This window comes from Carcharhinus amblyrhynchos, chromosome 31 (assembly GCF_965287045.1).
Source record: "Carcharhinus amblyrhynchos chromosome 31, sCarAmb.v2.hapA, whole genome shotgun sequence".
Classification (NCBI taxonomy): Eukaryota; Metazoa; Chordata; class Chondrichthyes; order Carcharhiniformes; family Carcharhinidae; genus Carcharhinus; species Carcharhinus amblyrhynchos.
Window position 1 is genome coordinate 11,202,803 of NC_137354.1, and position 18,198 is coordinate 11,221,000.

An 18,198-nucleotide genomic window follows, 5' to 3' on the forward strand; every position below is an offset into this window, starting at 1 on the left:
GGCAAGTTCCGCAGTGGTGTGCAGTGTGCAGGAACCTGACTATACCTTCAGTAGATTGTGCTACAAATAAATCTGTTGGACTTTAACCTGGTGTTGAGAGACTTCTTAGTGAGATTTGAACCCATGTCCCCTGGGTTTTAACCTGGGACCTCTGGATGACATTATCACTATGCCGCAATATCCATTCCCATGCCCAAATCTATCCAATTACCACTCTTTCACTAGCTCACTATGTGCTGCCAGAACTCTTGGCTGGAACGTCCACCCTGCTCTCGCTGACGACGCACCCCTGCCACGGGTTTCCCAGAGGCATGGGGTTGATTCAATGGGAAATCCCATTGGCAGTGGTGGGACAGAAGATCCTGCTGCTGCCACCAATGGTATACCGCCTCCCACCATGAGAAAGACACTGGGGAGGCCAGAGAATCTGGCTGCTTGTCAGCGCTGCCAGGAAGTGCACAAGTTACTTTCTTTCCCCTTCTTCCTTTACCCCGAGCCGCTGCCAGACCCCTCCCTTTCTTGTGGGGAACACCTGGTCTTCTTTCAGGTGACTCCTCAGTTTGGATATTTAAGCTCTGTAAACTGCATTTGATGAATTTTTCTATTTCAAGGAGGAAGTAGCAGATTATGACAGAATTTGTGAGGAAGCCTATACCGGGGCAAAGGATGAGAAAATTCTTGAAATTAAAGAATGGCTAGATTCCCCTTGGCCAGGTGAGCAAAATTCAATAGCCTTACATGGAAGGATATTCTTGTAAAATTTGTTCTAAATATACATAGTGATAAACTATGGTTTTAAACAAAGGTGTAAAAAAAAAACAAGCAAGTAGAACCTGATGGTACCTGAGTGATAGTGCTACTCCCGGCAGTTGAAGAAGGTATTTTAAAAATATGAGTACAAGCAAAGATACATTATTAAACTAGCTTCCATTCCATTTGACTATGGGTGGTGTGAGGGTGGAGGGGTGGGAGGGGGAATTCTCAGTGGTCGGAGGTTACATGCTGTTCACCAGTGGCAGGATTCTCTGTTTCTGCCGCTGACAGTCGGATTTCCCACTGATGTCAGCTCTGCTGCTGTGAAACCTGTGGAAGGGGGTGCACTGCCAGTGGGAGCAGAGAATCCTGCTGGCGTGAGCAGCCGGAGAATTCCCTCCCTCCCTCCCTCCCTCTCTCTCTTCTCCCAACCCACCCCCCCACCACACACACACACTTGCCAGAATGTATTTAATCTGCGTCTCAAAATGAGCACTGATCTCACCTTGCTCTCATATTGCCTGATCAATATTAGCAGTGTTAAATTATACCTCAGAAGTGCTAAAAAAAATTAACTAACTGTTAGGTGGTGTAATGAAAAAATGAACAATTTGACAATCAGCATAATGATTACAAAATAAAACTTTTTATCTTAGGTTTCTTTACTCAGAGTGGCGAGCCAAAGAGTATGACTTGTGCCCCAACAGGCCTTTCTGTAGAAATCCTGCAACATATTGGGAATGTAGCCAGCTCGGTGCCAATAGAAGGTTTTATCATTCATTCGGGTATGTATGTATGTTAACAAAACACATTTATTAGGTGAAAGCATGATCAGTGCAATTATTTTATGTCAAAAATGATTCTGAAAATTGGGCGATTAATAGTATTAGTTCTATACTGATGTACTTCTAAAATTCAGGTTTACACATGAACATACCCAGTGTTTTTGTTTATCAATATTTCATTGTATCAGAAAGTTCACAGTATTAGCTATCAGCCTGTGGTGTAGGAGATGGACCGAAAAGGTGCAGTGGGTCAAAGCAAACACCATCTGCTGTTCAAAGGAGCACAAATGAGCTGTTTCCCTAATTTGGCATGAATGTGGAATTGCTTTAATTGTGAACTCACCACAGTCAGCCAGCCAAATACGAGCATTTATGTGTAATATTCAAATGAAATACATTCTGCGTAGAGTAGGATTCGTATGACCCCATTGGTCTTTTTTATGCATGAGACTACAGCTGTATGTTATTGGCCATCTGCAGCTTGTGCCCATTCCCTCCCTACGATTCATGCTGTGCTTGGTACGGTGACAAATCTGTCACTGACTGAAATAGAAGCAGAGCTGGAGAAAGGTGGTCACAGGTGGGTGTAATTATTTGAATGTAAAAGAAGGAAATATAAAAGAAGGAAATATAAAATATGATTCATGTTGGACCTTTGAAATGACCTGCCAGCCTGAGAGTGTTTCTTGTGCACCAATATAATTGGTGTTTTACTATGTGTTACACAAGTCCTATTTGTAACTTTTAAACTGAGGCCACCAATAAATAGATTTCTCAGAAGTTTATAAAAAATTGGATGAAATGGGAGTACAATAAAACACAGTAAGAGCAAGAAACCCAACTGCAGGCTTTGCAATGTCAGGCAGATCGTGGGTTCAATCCATGGTATGCACTCTTAGCAGATTTCAGCAAGCGTGATTGTAGAAAACCTGTAATTTAATCTTTACGTTCCTGACCTTTCAGAAGCTCTGATAACTTCTGTTACAGAACCCTGATTGTCACGTTGGTGTAGCTTTCCATCCAAAGCACTTAGCCTGCCATATTTGGATTCTACCCAAGATGTTGGCCAGAGTGCCAGTGTTATATGGGGCAGTAAGTGACCATTTTTAAGGCTGGTGCTGTTAATTTATGGTTGTCAGAGTAAGTTAGAATCAGACCTTCAGTCTTTGACAGGGAAACAGTGGCTCAGGAGAGGACCAGGCACATTTCATAAACAACTGTTAGAGGCACCAGTGGTTGTTTCCCCCTTATCTCCTTACCACCCCTCCATTGAAGGCATGCTCCCCCCCTCCCAATATGTTTTGCTGGTTATGGGGCCCTCCTGATGGGTCTTGATTCATGAACCCCCTCTAGTCCCACACCCTTGGCATAGTATTGCAAAAAGGATGCAAGCATTGGCACAGTACAAAGCACCATCTCCATCCTTAAATGTGAGAATCTAAGGACATTCTGCAATAAATTCTGAAGCTGCATCATCATTTTAAACTCAAATGCCAACGGTAAAAAACCTTTAGTTGATAGAAACCAAATGGTTGCTTTGAAACTTGTGTTGAAGACTGCATTGATGTGATTAAGGGAAATATATGCAAAAACCACCTGGTATTCATTTGCTTGCAATTTACCTTGTTCACCCTGCTGCTATCAAAAAGTATATTATGGACATAACTTTCCCTGTGTCATTTTTGGTGAGAAATCTGGTGTGATGCCAACCTGAATCAGATCACAATTTTCCCACACTCATTCTTTTTTTAGGAAGGGGCAAGTTTTGCACTGGTTCTGAGAGGAATCCCAGTCTCAAAGTGAAATTGAAGACCCCCATCCTCTCCCAACAGATGTCAGGGAACCCTCCCCCTTGAAGGCATGTTTTCCCACCCCACTCCCAACATAGATCGCCAGTATTAGAGGCCCTCCCAATGGGGCTCGCTTCATGACCGCCTTCCCCCCACCCACTGCATGACCTCCTTCATAGCTCCTGCTGGTCCCTTCTCCTTGGGACTGCCCCTGGAACCTTAGCAGTACCCATCAACAGTGCCATCTGACAGCGCCTCTGCAGAGTGCTAGATGGACATTGTCATTTCCCCATTCACCTGAGGAAATGACTGCGTGCCTATCAGGCCTGATCTCCATTTGTGGAGACCAGCAGTGATTCTCACCAGGTTAACGCTGTGCCTGAGGGTCAGAGAATCTGGGAAGCAGGGAGAATACAGCTTCAAATTGATTAAGCATAATAAGGAACCAGATTATGTCTGCACACAGTGGCTGAGAGGTTTGCAATGGGTTTTTTCCTGTGGTCCTGAATGTGCTAGACCTCTCAATAGCGATTTTTCCGACTCTGTGCCATCCCAACATGATCTGCGCTGTGCGAAATGCATCAGGAAAACAACAGCCTTTATTTAGGACACAGCAAAGGATTAACACAGATTTTGTATATTGTACTTGTTTTCCAAGGATTCTTTGGTGCTAAATCTAAATGCCACAAAAGCAATACTTTGTTTTTGTGACAAATGTTTTCTTTCCTCCCAATCTAAATTAAATTGTCAATTGCAGGAGCTTGTAGATGCTGTTTTTAGTTTATGTACCTATTGAGAAATCCATTTACAAATGGCATTCTTTGCCACTTGCCAGAAACATTATTGATCTGTGGCATGCATGTGACTGCTCTTGCTATTTGTCAGGCGCAAGAGGCACTGGGTATGGTTGTACAATATTTAAGCTAAAAGTATATTAATCCAGATGTTGTATTCAAATCTGATCATGGCAGTTTAGAATTTAAATTCAATTAATTAAAGAAATCTGGAATCAAAAGGCTAGTATTAATAACAGTGGCCATAATGACAGGACACAGTTTTAAGGTGAGGGGATTTGAGGAAAATCTTTTTCACCCAAAGGGGAGTGGGAGTTTGGAATGCATTGCCTGCGAGGGTAATAAAGGTGGGAAACCTCACAACCTTTAAAAGATATGTGGATGAGCGCTTAAAATGTCATAACATTCAAGACTAGGGGCCAAGAGCTGGATTAGTGTAGATTTAATGTAGTTTTGTTGGTGTAGACTCAACAGGCTGAAGGGCCTCCTCTATATTGTATGATTCATGAGGTGGAGATGCTGGCGTTGGACTGGAGTGGGCATGGTAAGAAGTCTCTCAACACCAGGTTAAAATCCAACAGGTTTGTTTAGAATCATGAGCTTTCGGAGCAGCGCTCTGAAAGCTTGTGATTCCAAATAAACCTGTTGGTCTTTAACTTGGTGTTGTAAGACTTCTTACAGTATGACTCACTGTGACTAAAACTTGATTGTCCTAACATTCATCTGGTTCAATAATATCTTTTAGGAAAGGGAATCTGCCATCTTTACCTGGTCCAGCCGATTTCTGCATTGGTTTTGTTAGCTGCCGTATTACCTTTCCTCAAAGTAAAAAGTTAAAAGTTAGACAGTGTGGTGAGTGATTTAGAGAACATGAGAAAGAAAGATGAGGAGAGCAGCTGGGGAAAATAAATATGAAACTGATGATTGAAGGAGCACCACAGAGAAGGAGAAAATGAATAGCAGATAAAAACATGGGGGAGAGTTTGAAATAACTAGATTGAGCGACAAGCAAGTGGGAAATAATACAAAGACTGAGACCGAGAGTTTCACTCTTGGGTCAGGTGAGCAGATGTGGGAGAATTCCCAACTCCACGCACTTCACATTTAAAAATTTGTGCCCAGATGTTAGATCTTCTGTCCAGGGGATGTGTTAGAATAGCAGTCGAAGTGGATAAGTGGATAACTGCGAAGAAGTGAAGTGACTGCCAGAGCCCCAAGCCGGCTGGATGGATTGATGACCTGCCTCCAGACTCTGCACAGTATCCAAAATTAAAAAAAAGTTAGAACATAAAACATTCCCCAAACCTCACCCCACATCCCCACACACCCTCCATGCCAATACATGCCCTTATTCATTCCTATGATCTTTTATAGTCTCAGTATCAATTTTGTGTCAATGTATGCTAACCCACCATCCTTTAACCCCAAGTTATCTAGTTTCCAGTATGGGCAAAGGTCAAGAGCCATGTTGACACACAATAAAGTTATCTGTATTGATGACCCTGCTATTTTCATTGATTTTAAAAAAAAAATTCAATAGATTGAAATTTCTTCAACTAATCTCTTATGAAAATAAACATTTTTGTTCCATAACCACTTCATAAAATCCCTATAGTGCTAAAGAAGGTCATTCAGCCCTTCAAGTCTGCACTCAGGGTCTATCTCCGTAACCCATGTATTTGCCCTGCTAATTTACACTGACACTAAGGAGCAATTTAGCATGGCCATTTGACCTAACTGTAACTTAGGGCTGTCAATCAAACTGCTCACTTAACAGTCAACCACAATGATAATGTTAACTTGTAAAGCTACAGCAATCTCATGTGCCAGCACTCGCATACAAAAATGTCAAAATCTAGGGCCCAGATTTTCAACACAGTGGAAAGTCTGCCCTATGTTTGCAGGTTTGTGAATGGAGATCATTGCAGCACAAATCTTTAATGACTTCCATCAGGTTTCTGGCAACAGACAGAATGAAATATCAAGTGCTGATTTTTTTTTGAAACCCTCCACACTTTTAAAAAATGTTTACTTTTAACAAGTACTACTAGATGCTTTGTCTACTCTTAACAATCCCAAAGTGTGTCTTACCTCTCCCTGAGGTGACCCAGAACCATATCCAAAGGGGTACCTTATCTCTCCTGGCTAGCCACTGAGTTTAGAGCACCCCTTAGCTAGTCTAATCTGCACACACAGTCCTGGCCTACCAAAATCGCACTTCAGCTGAGGGAGCTGATGGTAAATTCCTCCACAAACCGCACATGAGCAAACTCCAATTGACTTGATTACCACCCGAGCAACTTCATCGTGGCAAAAATCTGGGCCCTAGATTTTGACAATTTTTGTGAGAGTGTGCTGGTACGTAAAATCATTGTAACTTTTAAATAATTTCAAATGCAGATTGTATGACACTAAGAAATTACTCTTCCATTTCACTGCGCACATATTTTTCCAGCTGGAGACATAAACAGCAAAACATCCTTGGTGATAATGGTCTCTGTAATTATGCTAATCACATATTTATTTAAAGGAAACCATTATGGCTTGATAGCTCAAGAGGATTCTCCAGGGTAACATTTCACTAAAGTCTTGATTCCATTTCTGTTAATTCTGGATCTACTGTACATCAGTGAAATTTACTCTATTGGAGAGTCCGAAATAGAGAAATGATATACTTGGTGAGGGACTAACAGCACTGTCAATCTATTATATTCAGGTGAAACACATGGTTTTTTTGTAAATTTTTGAACTAGCAAGATTGAATAATTAGACACTCGACTACAGGTGAACAGTTGTCATCTGAGAAGGCTGTAAAGGCATAAAGAACAGAGCTGTTTATTTATTATCTGTGTGACAGATGTGCATGAAGGACTTCTGCATTGATGTATAAGAGCTAATGGCTGTTTATTAATTGTGCTATTTATCTTCATATGCATAATATGTATTCTTAAGCATCATATATTCTTAAAAGGGATTTGAGGAATACTTCCACAACAGCTTTTTGATATATTTTTTAAGTGTATGCTACTCATAATGTTTGACTGGCTAATTTTATCATTTGAATTCAAATTTGTGCTTTGCAACAAAACAGGCTAATAATCCTCGAATTCAGAATGCCTCACTGCATGTTAGCACACAGTGATTGAGAGACTTGGGCAAAAATTGGCAGGCTGACAACCATCCACATGTTTGTTACATGCATAGTTAAGGAACAGTACATTCTCTGCTACATATTCTAAGAATGTCCCTGGGAAATGGGTTTCTGTCCTGCTGGGGGCAGGGGTGGGTGAGGACGTAGGCTCAATAGGCCAGGCGAGCATTAAAAGAGGAAGGATGACCTATGTAGAGGGTGCCTTTACTAGGCCCAGGAGACCTGGAAAGGAAGAGTCTTCCTTGCCTACTTCACTGCATCCAAACACTTTCTTGCACCCTCAGTGGATTTCTTGTCAATTTGTAACCCAGTTTAACTTATTTATCTTTTCAGCTCTTGAATTTCAGTTACATTTGACAATGAATTTGTAACGGAGACATAGTGGCTCACTGAGTAAATACACTGGCTGACGTGGTGCTGAATTATCCAATTTGGGAAGGAGTTGGATACTTCAGAGTGAGCCGGTCTCAGCTAGTTGGTGTTTGGGGAGGGAAGATTACAGTTGGTCTGTGTCCTCTGGCAAAAGAAGAGAGATATTGGGTGTGGATATGGTCATTCACCAGTGATATGTGATGGGAGACTATAGGTGGAACCAGTACGTCCACCTGAGGTTCGTACGATCCTACCCAAAGCTAATGGAGAGTGCCATTCTGAGTCTCGCCAACCCCTGGAATTGGAGTGGGCATGCTGGTAAAGTTCCGGCCATATGTGCACATCAGGTGAGGATAAGATTGAGCCTGCTTACAACATTCCTCATAGTCGGCTGCTCAAATGTAAAGGTTAATTTCCAAAAGAGCCGAGAATGTTCATGTGACAGCTCTCCAATTAATGGCCATTTAAGGATCTCATTCCACCCCGCCAATATTTCACTCATGGCAGGAGAGGGAAAGCCCAGCAGCTTAACTGCGCATCTGGTTGGGCAAGGAGTAGTCTTTTCCAGATCTCCTGGTTCACCTGTACTCAAGTGTCTAATTATTCAATCTTGCTAGTTCAAAAATTTACAAAAAAACGTGTTTCATGGGCCTAGTAAAGGCACCCTCTCCATTGGTCATCGTCCCTCTTTTAATGCTCCCCTGACCTGTTGAGCCTAGCTCCTCACTCCTAGCCTTAAATTGGTGCAGGGCAGCCATCGGGATTGTGGGCAGGCACCCCCTTCACTACACTTCACAAAGCACTTCTTTGGTTGTACAGTATTTGAACTGTTAGTGGTTGTGAAAAATACTATCAGAATGGAAGCATGTCGATCTTCCTTTCATTGCATCTCAAATATTTTGCATGGGCTACTATCAAACACTGTGTTCTGTCTAGTTAATGAATGTGCTGGGAACTGTCTCCTTGACCATACATCTGGGGAAGTTAACATTTAAGCTCTCAACTCAAAAATCTCTTAATTGGATTCTCACCACTCTGGGGTCCTCGAGGATATTAATATGTAGGAACATCACTTTCCATCTGTTCGTGAATAGTAAGTAATTGCGCTAGTTAGAGGAAAAAGAGAATTGTACTCTCTTGCATTATACCACACCCTTTTTAAGTGATTACCTATTTGAAGAATAAAACTAAACTGTGACGAGCAGGGAAGAAACAGTTTTAATTTATTTAGGGGTTAAATTAATCTTCAGGTCATTCCGTTAGTTACAGACTGGATTGTTCTGTAGGCAAATATAATAGCCAATGTGCACTAAGGACTCATGAACAGAAGACAAATAAATGTTTGGGTAATGTGAAATATTGTCCATGTTACTGGCACTGAACCCCGCTCCTTTTCAAATAATGCCATGAGATCTTTGATGTCCCCTTGAATGGAAATGGTTTTCCTCACAATACAGCACTTGTGCAGTACTGAACTCCAGTGTTAGCCTATATACATTATGCCCCCAAGTTCTAGAAGGTAATTTAAATCTATAACTTATCTTGGAGGCTACTGCCTCAGGCAAGCTGAAACAAACTTGTAAGAAAGGTGAACCATGCGCATTCCCCCCTTATGGGAGGGAATAACTGGAACCTTTTTCAAAAACAAAAAGTTTCTATCACTAATGATTAGAGATCATTAGTCTTTTAATCATTGATAGCAACATCTTGTTTTCATTTCTTTTCCTTATTTTTTGTTATTTACCTGAACAACTATTCATCGTTTTTCCAGGTTTGACTCGTATCCTGAGGGGACGAGCAGAGATGGTCAAGAATCAAATGGTTGATTGGGCACTGGCAGAGTACATGGCATTTGGTTCTTTACTGAAAGATGGAATACATGTAAGGCTTAGTGGACAAGATGTTGAACGAGGCACCTTCAGGTAAATTGGAGTGCTAAATTCGATGGGTAATCCAAGTTTCTACGCTGCCTCATATCAAAACTTTGTGAAATGCCATGGAAAGCTGAGTATTTCTTGATTCCCCACAAACTCTGAATTTCTTTTATTAATCTATAACTTCAGCCATTCCATTTTTTAGAATCAGTGAACTTGTATTTGTGCTGACTTGAACGTTTCTTGAAAATGTTTATTTATTTACTTTTTTCAATAAATAGAAAATTGGCAGATATATAAATAGAGAAGTTATGTTAAGAAGGCAATTATAGACCAGTCAGCGTACCATCAATGATGGGAAAAATAATAGAATTCCTACTAAATCAGAGAATGGAAGAGCAGAGAAAAATATGGCAATGAAATTTCAAAAGAAAATGTTGCCTGATCAACCCTATTGAATATTTTGCAGAGGCAACAAAAAGAGTAGATAATGGTAACTTAGTAGATGTTATCTATCTAGATTTTTAAAGCACCTTCCGTAACGTGTCCCATTAATAGAAATAGACTAATGAATAAGACCAGATAATATGGTGTCAAGGGACTAGTGATGGAGTGGATTGTTAGTTGACTTCAAGAACATAAAGCATAGAGTGGGAGTCGAGAGTAATTTTTCAGACTGGCAGAAATGGGAAGTGGTGTTCAACAAGGATCCGTACTGGGACCAGCGCTGCTCAATTTACATTAGCGATTTGGGCTTTGGAATCAAATACATCCCAGTCACTGAATTTGTGAATAACACCAAATTGGGCTGTTAGTCAATACTGAGGACTGCAACATATTAGAGGAAGATAGTGATAATCTTGCAAAATGGACAACTAATTGGCAAATGAAGCTCAACACATAAGTGTGAGGTAGTTAATTTTGGTAATGAGGAATTTACTTCATACTTGGAAGGTGTCAGTCTAGATTGGGTAGAGGAACAAAAGGAACTTCAAAATACAAATGTCCCAATCACAAAGTTGCACCACAGTTTAGCAAAGATATAAAAAAAAAACAGACCAACATTGGGCTTTATTTCTTGAGGGGTAGAACTGAAAAGTAATGAAGTTGTGCTCAAACTGTATCAAGCCTGGGTTGGACCACATATAGCATGCAGTTCTAGTTACCATATTATAAAATGGATATGGAACAGAGAAGAATTACAAGAATGATAACAGAAATTCCTGCCTATACCTATCAGGAAAGGATGAACAGACTGAGTCTCTCTCATCTGGAGAATGAAGGCTGAGGGGTTCTCTAATAGAAATCTTGATCATGAGAATACAAAGAATGTTTCCATTTGTGAAGAAGAGCAGAACTAGAGACCATCAATATAAGATGGCCACCAAGAAATCCTATACACAACTCAGAAGAATCTTCTTTATCCAAAGAATGATGAGAATGTGGAATTCATTACTGCAGAGAGTAATGGAAGTGAATACTTAGTAAAGTTGAATTTATGGGGAGGCTAGGCAAACATACAAGGGAGAAAGCAATATCAGGTTATAATGGTAGGCCTCCATCCATCTTTCCACTTCTAAACCTAAAGTAGAACCTAAACATTGGCATGGATTGTTGGATGGTTGATTTGTCCTGTATTTCCTACGTAATTGCATCTGATTATGAACGATAGATGGCCAGATACTATGAATTATTACATTTATAGATATGCCTCTTGCTCTAACTGTGTAAAACAAGTACTTTCTAAAAAAATTTCTATTTTAAATTAATGTCTGTTCGAAGGATGCAATTTCACAGTTAGAAAAACAAATAATCTTCCTTGGAAGGACGTGTTTAATTTAACTGTATTCAAGAGTCAGCTACTTCTCAATAAATCTTCATGTTGCAATGATAAAACTATAACATGCATTGATGTAAACCATCACCCCCATTATATTAATATATGTCTAAATTATGGTGACGTGGTATTTTAACTTTTTACTGAAATTTGATCCATTGTAAGTTTTATGAGCTTTCAACCTGCGTGAGATGAAGTTTTATTTGAGTAATTTTCTTCCAAGAAAGCCTCCAGAAATCAATGTAGCGAACTAATTTCAGATACTTGGTTTGATGCAGACCAATCAATTGGTATTGCGTTTGTATCCAGCATCAGACTGTCGGACAGAAGTCATTGTTCCACGAATAAGAAAAATGAAAAATTGAGATAGCTAAAACCTTTCAATCTGCCTTTTTTCTAAAAAAAACATTTTGTTCCAAAATCTGCCCTAGTCTTTTTTTGACTGACTAGATTAAGAATTGCTTTTTTTTAACCTGAGCTAAATAATGCTGCAGTCCATGCTGTATTGCTGTCCCCTTAAGAAACAATTACTTAAAACAAAGTGTTCAAAAAGATATTGCTCAAAATTGAATGAGGATAAAGGAAAATTTTGCTTTTTGAATTATGTTGACCACAGAAGTGCAGTATTTTGGAAGCAATACATTAATTTCTGCTCCTCAATGTGTGCTCTTGTATTTGCGTGGATCTTTAATGTCAAACATTGTTACTTCCGCAGCCATCGTCATCATGTGTTGCACGATCAAGATGTAGATAAAAAAACCTGTGTGCCCATGAACCATTTGTGGCCAGACCAAGCTCCTTACACTGTTTGCAACAGCTCACTTTCTGAGTTTGGTGTCTTGGGTATGTTAAACTGTGTTGGTATCCTTTTTCTTTGAATGTAATTTTAATTTTTTACTACTAATAAGTGTAAATGCTGGACTAGAACTGGTGTAGAAGCAACAGGTACTAGCTCAATATGAATTCAAAGATTTCAGTGTGGTGGTTACTTAAAAGTAATTCATGATGCGTTCATCTAATTATTCATCTGTGTTTTGCAAATTAGATAAATCATTATGGTTTCTTTACTGTGTTTCAGCAAGTGTCTATAGTTAATGCTCATAGAATTTCCTTTTAAGTAAGATGTTTCTACTGTGTGAATGTCTTGATTGAAAACAATGATCCTGTGAAGTTCTTTAATGTCCCTGACTGAGCCAGTTTAAGAAATAGTAGTGATGCAACTAGACCAATCTTGCACCCTTTCAGATCGGTGAACCTTATTTACATGTGAATAGGTAGTGTACTGACTCAACTGAAGAAAATGTGAGAAAATGGCAAACGTAGAAATATGGAAGATAGTGCAGGCTCGATGGGCCAAGTGGTCTCCTTCTGCAATGTAGGATTCTATGATTGTCAGATATGAAATTTAAACAAATTTAAAACTGAAGCAGAAAATACTGCCAAACTACAATGGGTCCGTCTGCTTTACAATAAAAGTGCTGCCAAAAGGGAGTACATAGTTACTAAATCAGAGAATGGAATAGTATTGTGAAAAGAAAATATAGTAATGAATAGTCAACATGGGTTTCAAAAGGGAAACCGTTGCTTGACCAACTCGATTGAATATTTTGCAGAGGCAATTACTAATGTATCCTCCGCATCTCCTGGCAGGCCAAGATCTCAACCTTGGAGGTCCTGGCGGTGTGCTGATTCCATCAGTGTACACGCATTGCTAAGCCAATAATGCCTGCAGTAGCTCAGCCACATTCAATGAATGGATGACAGCCAAAGACTTCCGGGGCCGGGAAATTGCAGCGTGGGGGGTGGGGGTGCGGTAGCATGAGTCGTGGGCACTTGTATCTGTACTTTACCACCAGTACTTCTATATCTGGTCTGATGTGTCATTAAAGCTTCAGTGAGGTTATCATCCATTGTACTGAAAAACTGGTGAAACTTTTGCTCATTTTAAAAGTTCTGCCGAACGAAAACGCCCAATAACATACTGATTATAGTTTTTAAAGTATGGGTAATTCCCAAGTGGTTTAAAATTTTAGTGCTGTTTAATTCCGTAAAATAACTCTGTGGACCAGTATTACAGTAGCATTCGAGGACTTCCCTCAAGTTATCCTGTGTGGAAGGCACAAGGCAAGAATCATTATAAACTTACAAGTAGCTTGGCTGCCAGATGTTACCATATAACACTGGCACCTGTTCAAAACTTAGAAGCTTTCTATCAAGTTAGTCTTGAGTATAAAATGAGTATCTAGGGCTGTAAAGTGCCCCTGTGGGAGAATTTTCTGAAATGAGCGATGTGAAGCTAAATATGGATTTTAAATAAAATCTCACATATAACAGAATTGCAAACTTGTTAGAATTCTGAATATTCAGTCATCGAGTTATCTTTTGAGATTTAAGGAGAGACATTACTTGATTTGTCATTTTTTTCAACAAGTATTACATTCATATTTTCAGGGTGATATTAAGTAATTGTGCACTCGCTGTCATCCAAATACCCATGAGTGATTTTTCAGATTATTAGTTTACATAAAACGTGTTTTAATTTCAGAGGATGTTAAAGGCTACTTTGTTTATTTCTCAATACATTTGTCGAGTAGATGAGACTGCCCTTGCTTGTTTCCACTTCCAACCTTTTGAAGCATCTCCATCTATGGAAGCAACTTCTAGAAGCAACTGCCACCATCGGTTCTGAAATAGCTCAAAGATTTACACTTGGTCTCCCACCTCTTCCTCCTCTGTGCTGCCCTGAGACAACATGTCTACACACGGCAACAGATGCCACACATATGCCAATGACACCCAACTGTACCTCTCCACCACTTCTTTGGACACTCTTCACTGTCAGTGTGTGTAAAATTGTGTGGCCTATATTTATTCTTGCATGAGTCCAAGCCTTTCCAGTCAAATATTGGCAAGAGGGAAATCATGGCCCTCTGCCATAACTCCATATCCTTACCACCATCCCCTTACCAGGAAAATGTTTTGGATTAGAGTAGAGTTTTCACAATCTCAGCACCCTTTTCCACCCTGAGTGAAATTTCAAACTTTATTTGTCACAAATGCCACCTGTTTTCATCTCTGTGACATTGGGGGCAATTGGGCATGAACCCCTTAGCATGCATTAATCGTTATTTACATATGCAGAGTCGGTTTAAAGTTGGAGTCAACTAGCTCCGACAATTCACTGACCCTCCAGCGCAACCAGGAACCAGACGCGATTCTCAACTAGTCTCCAGAAATGTTTGGCACTGCAAAGGAGGGAGGGGGGTTCCTCTGGCGACCCCATATTTTGCTAACTTTTGGTGGGGATGGTGGGGTGTGGTTTTTGCCAGTGAGTAGATTGCCCATATATATGATCCCATATCCCATACACGTCTTTGAAATTAGAAATTCTGGGGTAGAATTCTGCCTTTTGTCTGTGACTGACCTTTACAGTGAATAGTCTCACAGCACCAGGTTAAAGTCCAACAGGTTCATTTTAGTAGACCCTTAAACCATGCACTTACCCATCAGCTCTCACTACACCCCAACCCACCTGCAGCTATCCAGCCCTAACCACTTATACCTCATCCCCTGCGCTTACACTCTAAAATTTCTTCTCAGATCTTCTTCATCTCTCCTCCCTTCAGATCTTCCTTAAATCCTTCCTCTTTCATAAAGCTACCAGTTATCCTTCCTACTATTTAGATCAGCACTTCTTTTGTTTGTTTTATGCTCTGTGACCTTTTTTTAGTGTGAAAGGTGCTACATAAACACAGGTTGATGTCATTCTTACATCATTTTGAATTTTCTTTTTTAAAGCAATGGAATTAAAACAAATGTTTTCACTTTAGAACATGAACTTATGCAAATTTGTACGTAATTGGGTTAATTGTGCATGTGAAGTAATTACGGCCTTAATATAATTGCTAATAAGCTATAAGATGGCAAGACCAGTTAAAAGGAATTACCCTACAACCTTGCTTTTCTGTGATTTCACTGTTGATACAAAAATTTGCACAATTCACATCTGGGCCGAAAAGTTAGCTAGCAGGGAACCCAAGCCGGGAATCGAGCCTATGTCCCTGGCGCTGTGAGGAAGTAGTGCTAACCATTGTGCCACCCTGCCACTCCTGCCAGCTAACTTTTCAGCCCAGATGTGAATTGTGCAAATTTTTGTATCAACAGTGAAATCACAGATAAGCAAGGCTGCAGAGTAATTCCTTTTAACTGGTCTTGCCATCTTATAGCTTATTAGCAATTATATTAAGACCGTAATTCCTGGCTTGGATCACTGTCTATGTGAAGTTTGCATGTTCTCCCACTGTCTGCGTGAGTTTCCTCCAGGTGCTCAGGTTTCCTCCCACAATCTGAAAGATGTGTTGTTTAGGTGGATTGGCCATGCTAAATTCTGTGTACACGGATATGCACCAGAGCATGGCGACTAGTGGATTTTCACAGTAATTTCATTGTAATGTTATTGTAAGCCTACTTGTGACTAATAAATAAACTTTAACATTGGTTCAGAAGATCAGTGGAAATTAGGGACTGGGAATTGATATGGATCAGAAGGGCAGAAGATTAATTTGACTGAGTTGAATATTTAATATTCTGTCCATAATCAAAGCAATAGTCGGGCAACTTACGCTGTGTAATATAATCAAAATAACATGTTTATACATATTATGCATAGAAAAACTCTTGGTCGTAAGGGGCTGTTTCACTGGGAATTGTTATGAAACAGGCAGCTGGTACACGTTGATTTGGAAAATAAGCTAATATATTGGAAGACCAGCAGAAGTTGAACTTCACCATAAGCCTCAATTATATTAATTTGCTATTATTTTTCTGTGAGATCCCCTCCCATTATTATGGATGTTTGATGCTGCATTATACCTGGTGTCAATCCAGCTGAAAGCCTAAACTTGAATGTGATGATCATTGGGTAATTTTGTATCTCTAACAGAGCTTTGTTACTGGCTTTTCAAAACTTTGGGCAGTTGCGTGAACCACATATTCATTTTAAAGCTCTTCTCTCATGTATTAGGCACAAGTCCAATGCTTCATGGATATATATTGCATTGTATGACTGTCACCCTAATTATAATGGGACTTTTTATAACATGGAACAATACCAGTGATTCATTAAGAGCTTCAGGGGCAATGTTGTTATTCTGTAGGTGTCTGCCTTGCCCTCTCCACCTTCAAAAGATTGCTCCTAAACCAATTCTTCAACTGTATCATTACCACCCGACAATTTCTTCTTTGCTTTTTGCTCTGTCTAATCTTCATAAGGTAGCTTGGCCTGTTAGTTGCCTAGCTTCTCTCATGCAGCTGTGTTACCTAGGCAGAAGGAATGCCATAGAGAATTATTATTGCCAAATTTGCTAGTCTGAAGAATTATTATTACCATAAATGAACTGCAAAACCCTAACTGATTAAAAATGCCCTCACTGCATTCTGAAGTAAGTTCTTTGAGGCTTAATTTACTTACATTCCTTGTCAATGCTAATATTTTATCATATGCTTGGCTGCTAAGTTACTTTAAAAACATTATGGATTTCTTAAATTTATCAAAGAATAAGTTGCACTCTTTGATCTGAGGTTTCAAAAGGTGGGCTTCTTCCCCCCCACCCTCCCCGAAGTGTGTTTCTTGGCGGGGGAGGCAGCCTACTGTTGGCCAGTGGTAGGATATTCTGGTCCCTCTGAATCCACCCCATGCTGCTGGAAAACCCATGGCAGGAGCGTGCTGTCGGCAGGACTGGAAGGTCCCTTGAGAAAATCTGGCCTAGCATTTTAAAAATACAAGGATTTTTAGTTTAAATGAATTATACTACATTTCTCAGTGCAGTTTTATATAAAAATATGTTTTTGATTGTATTTTTATGGGATGGGTCTTTAGATAGCTTTTATCTTACTATGAAAAAATAAACTTGTTATTTAAACAAGTCATTTGCAATTTAAAAAATGATGCTGTTTTGATTTGGGGAAGAGACACAATGGATGAACAACATTGCAAGCTCTTGATTTTTAACAACTAAACCCATGCTGTGAGGTTCTGCCAACAATATAAACAGGTGGGTTCCAGGACACCAGAAACCTGTGCCAAATCACAGGACTGCTTTGTGATATTTTATGATGTACATAATGCAGGAAAACCTCTTTACAATCTCTTTGATATCCACACACGAGTTGTAAAAAGTCTCATTAATTATGGATTGCATTTTACATGCTCCAGCCAATCATGGTTTTGGTGGGGGCTGCGGAAAATAGGGTGGGTGCCCTGTGTGCCCACTCCATCACCATTCCACTTACCCCTAAGCTCACCTCCATAATACAGGGGGCTGGACTACTGAACTCAGTAGCTTCCCCTCCATATTTAAATAGATGATCAAGGGCCAATTATGCCAAAAACTCTTGAGTTTTTGCATTAAAACTTAAGAGTTTTAATGCAAAAAACTCTTGCATTAAGAGTTAATGTAAAAACTCGTATTAATTAATGCAAGAAATTATTAATCTTGCAATAATTGCAAAATTATTGCAATAATTGCAATAATAGTTGCAAAATTATTATTGCAAAAATAATTTTGGCAAAAACAATTATGCCAAAAACTGTTGTTCATATGATCAACATATGAACCTGATCATATGTTGCCCACACCTTGCAACATACAATGCGGGCTGTCGGTGGGAGTAGGCCGTCCAGATTTTTTAAATAAAGGTTGGGTGGGAAGGGGGCTTCCAGGTTGGGGGCTGCCCTTTGTCAAACCGGACAGCCCCCACTAAGATGAAACCCTCCTGCCAACCCACCCCCCCCTCTTCCTAAACTGCCTGCAGACTTAAACTCATCTTCCCAACCCCCCCCC

General features: G+C 39.9%; 1 protein-coding gene across 3 annotated transcripts in view; it reads left to right on the top strand.

The window, feature by feature from the left end:
- Nucleotides 1-18,198, top strand: part of LOC145360548 (2-oxoglutarate dehydrogenase-like, mitochondrial) — a 96,927-nt gene that overhangs the window by 47,018 nt on the left and 31,711 nt on the right. For all 3 annotated transcript variants that reach the window (XM_080215821.1, XM_080215823.1, XM_080215822.1), the window contains exons 13-16: nucleotides 612-714; nucleotides 1,410-1,538; nucleotides 9,417-9,567; nucleotides 12,072-12,199. In XM_080215821.1, coding sequence (XP_080071947.1) covers nucleotides 612-714; nucleotides 1,410-1,538; nucleotides 9,417-9,567; nucleotides 12,072-12,199 — 511 coding nt within the window. The remainder of the gene's footprint in view (nucleotides 1-611; nucleotides 715-1,409; nucleotides 1,539-9,416; nucleotides 9,568-12,071; nucleotides 12,200-18,198) is intronic.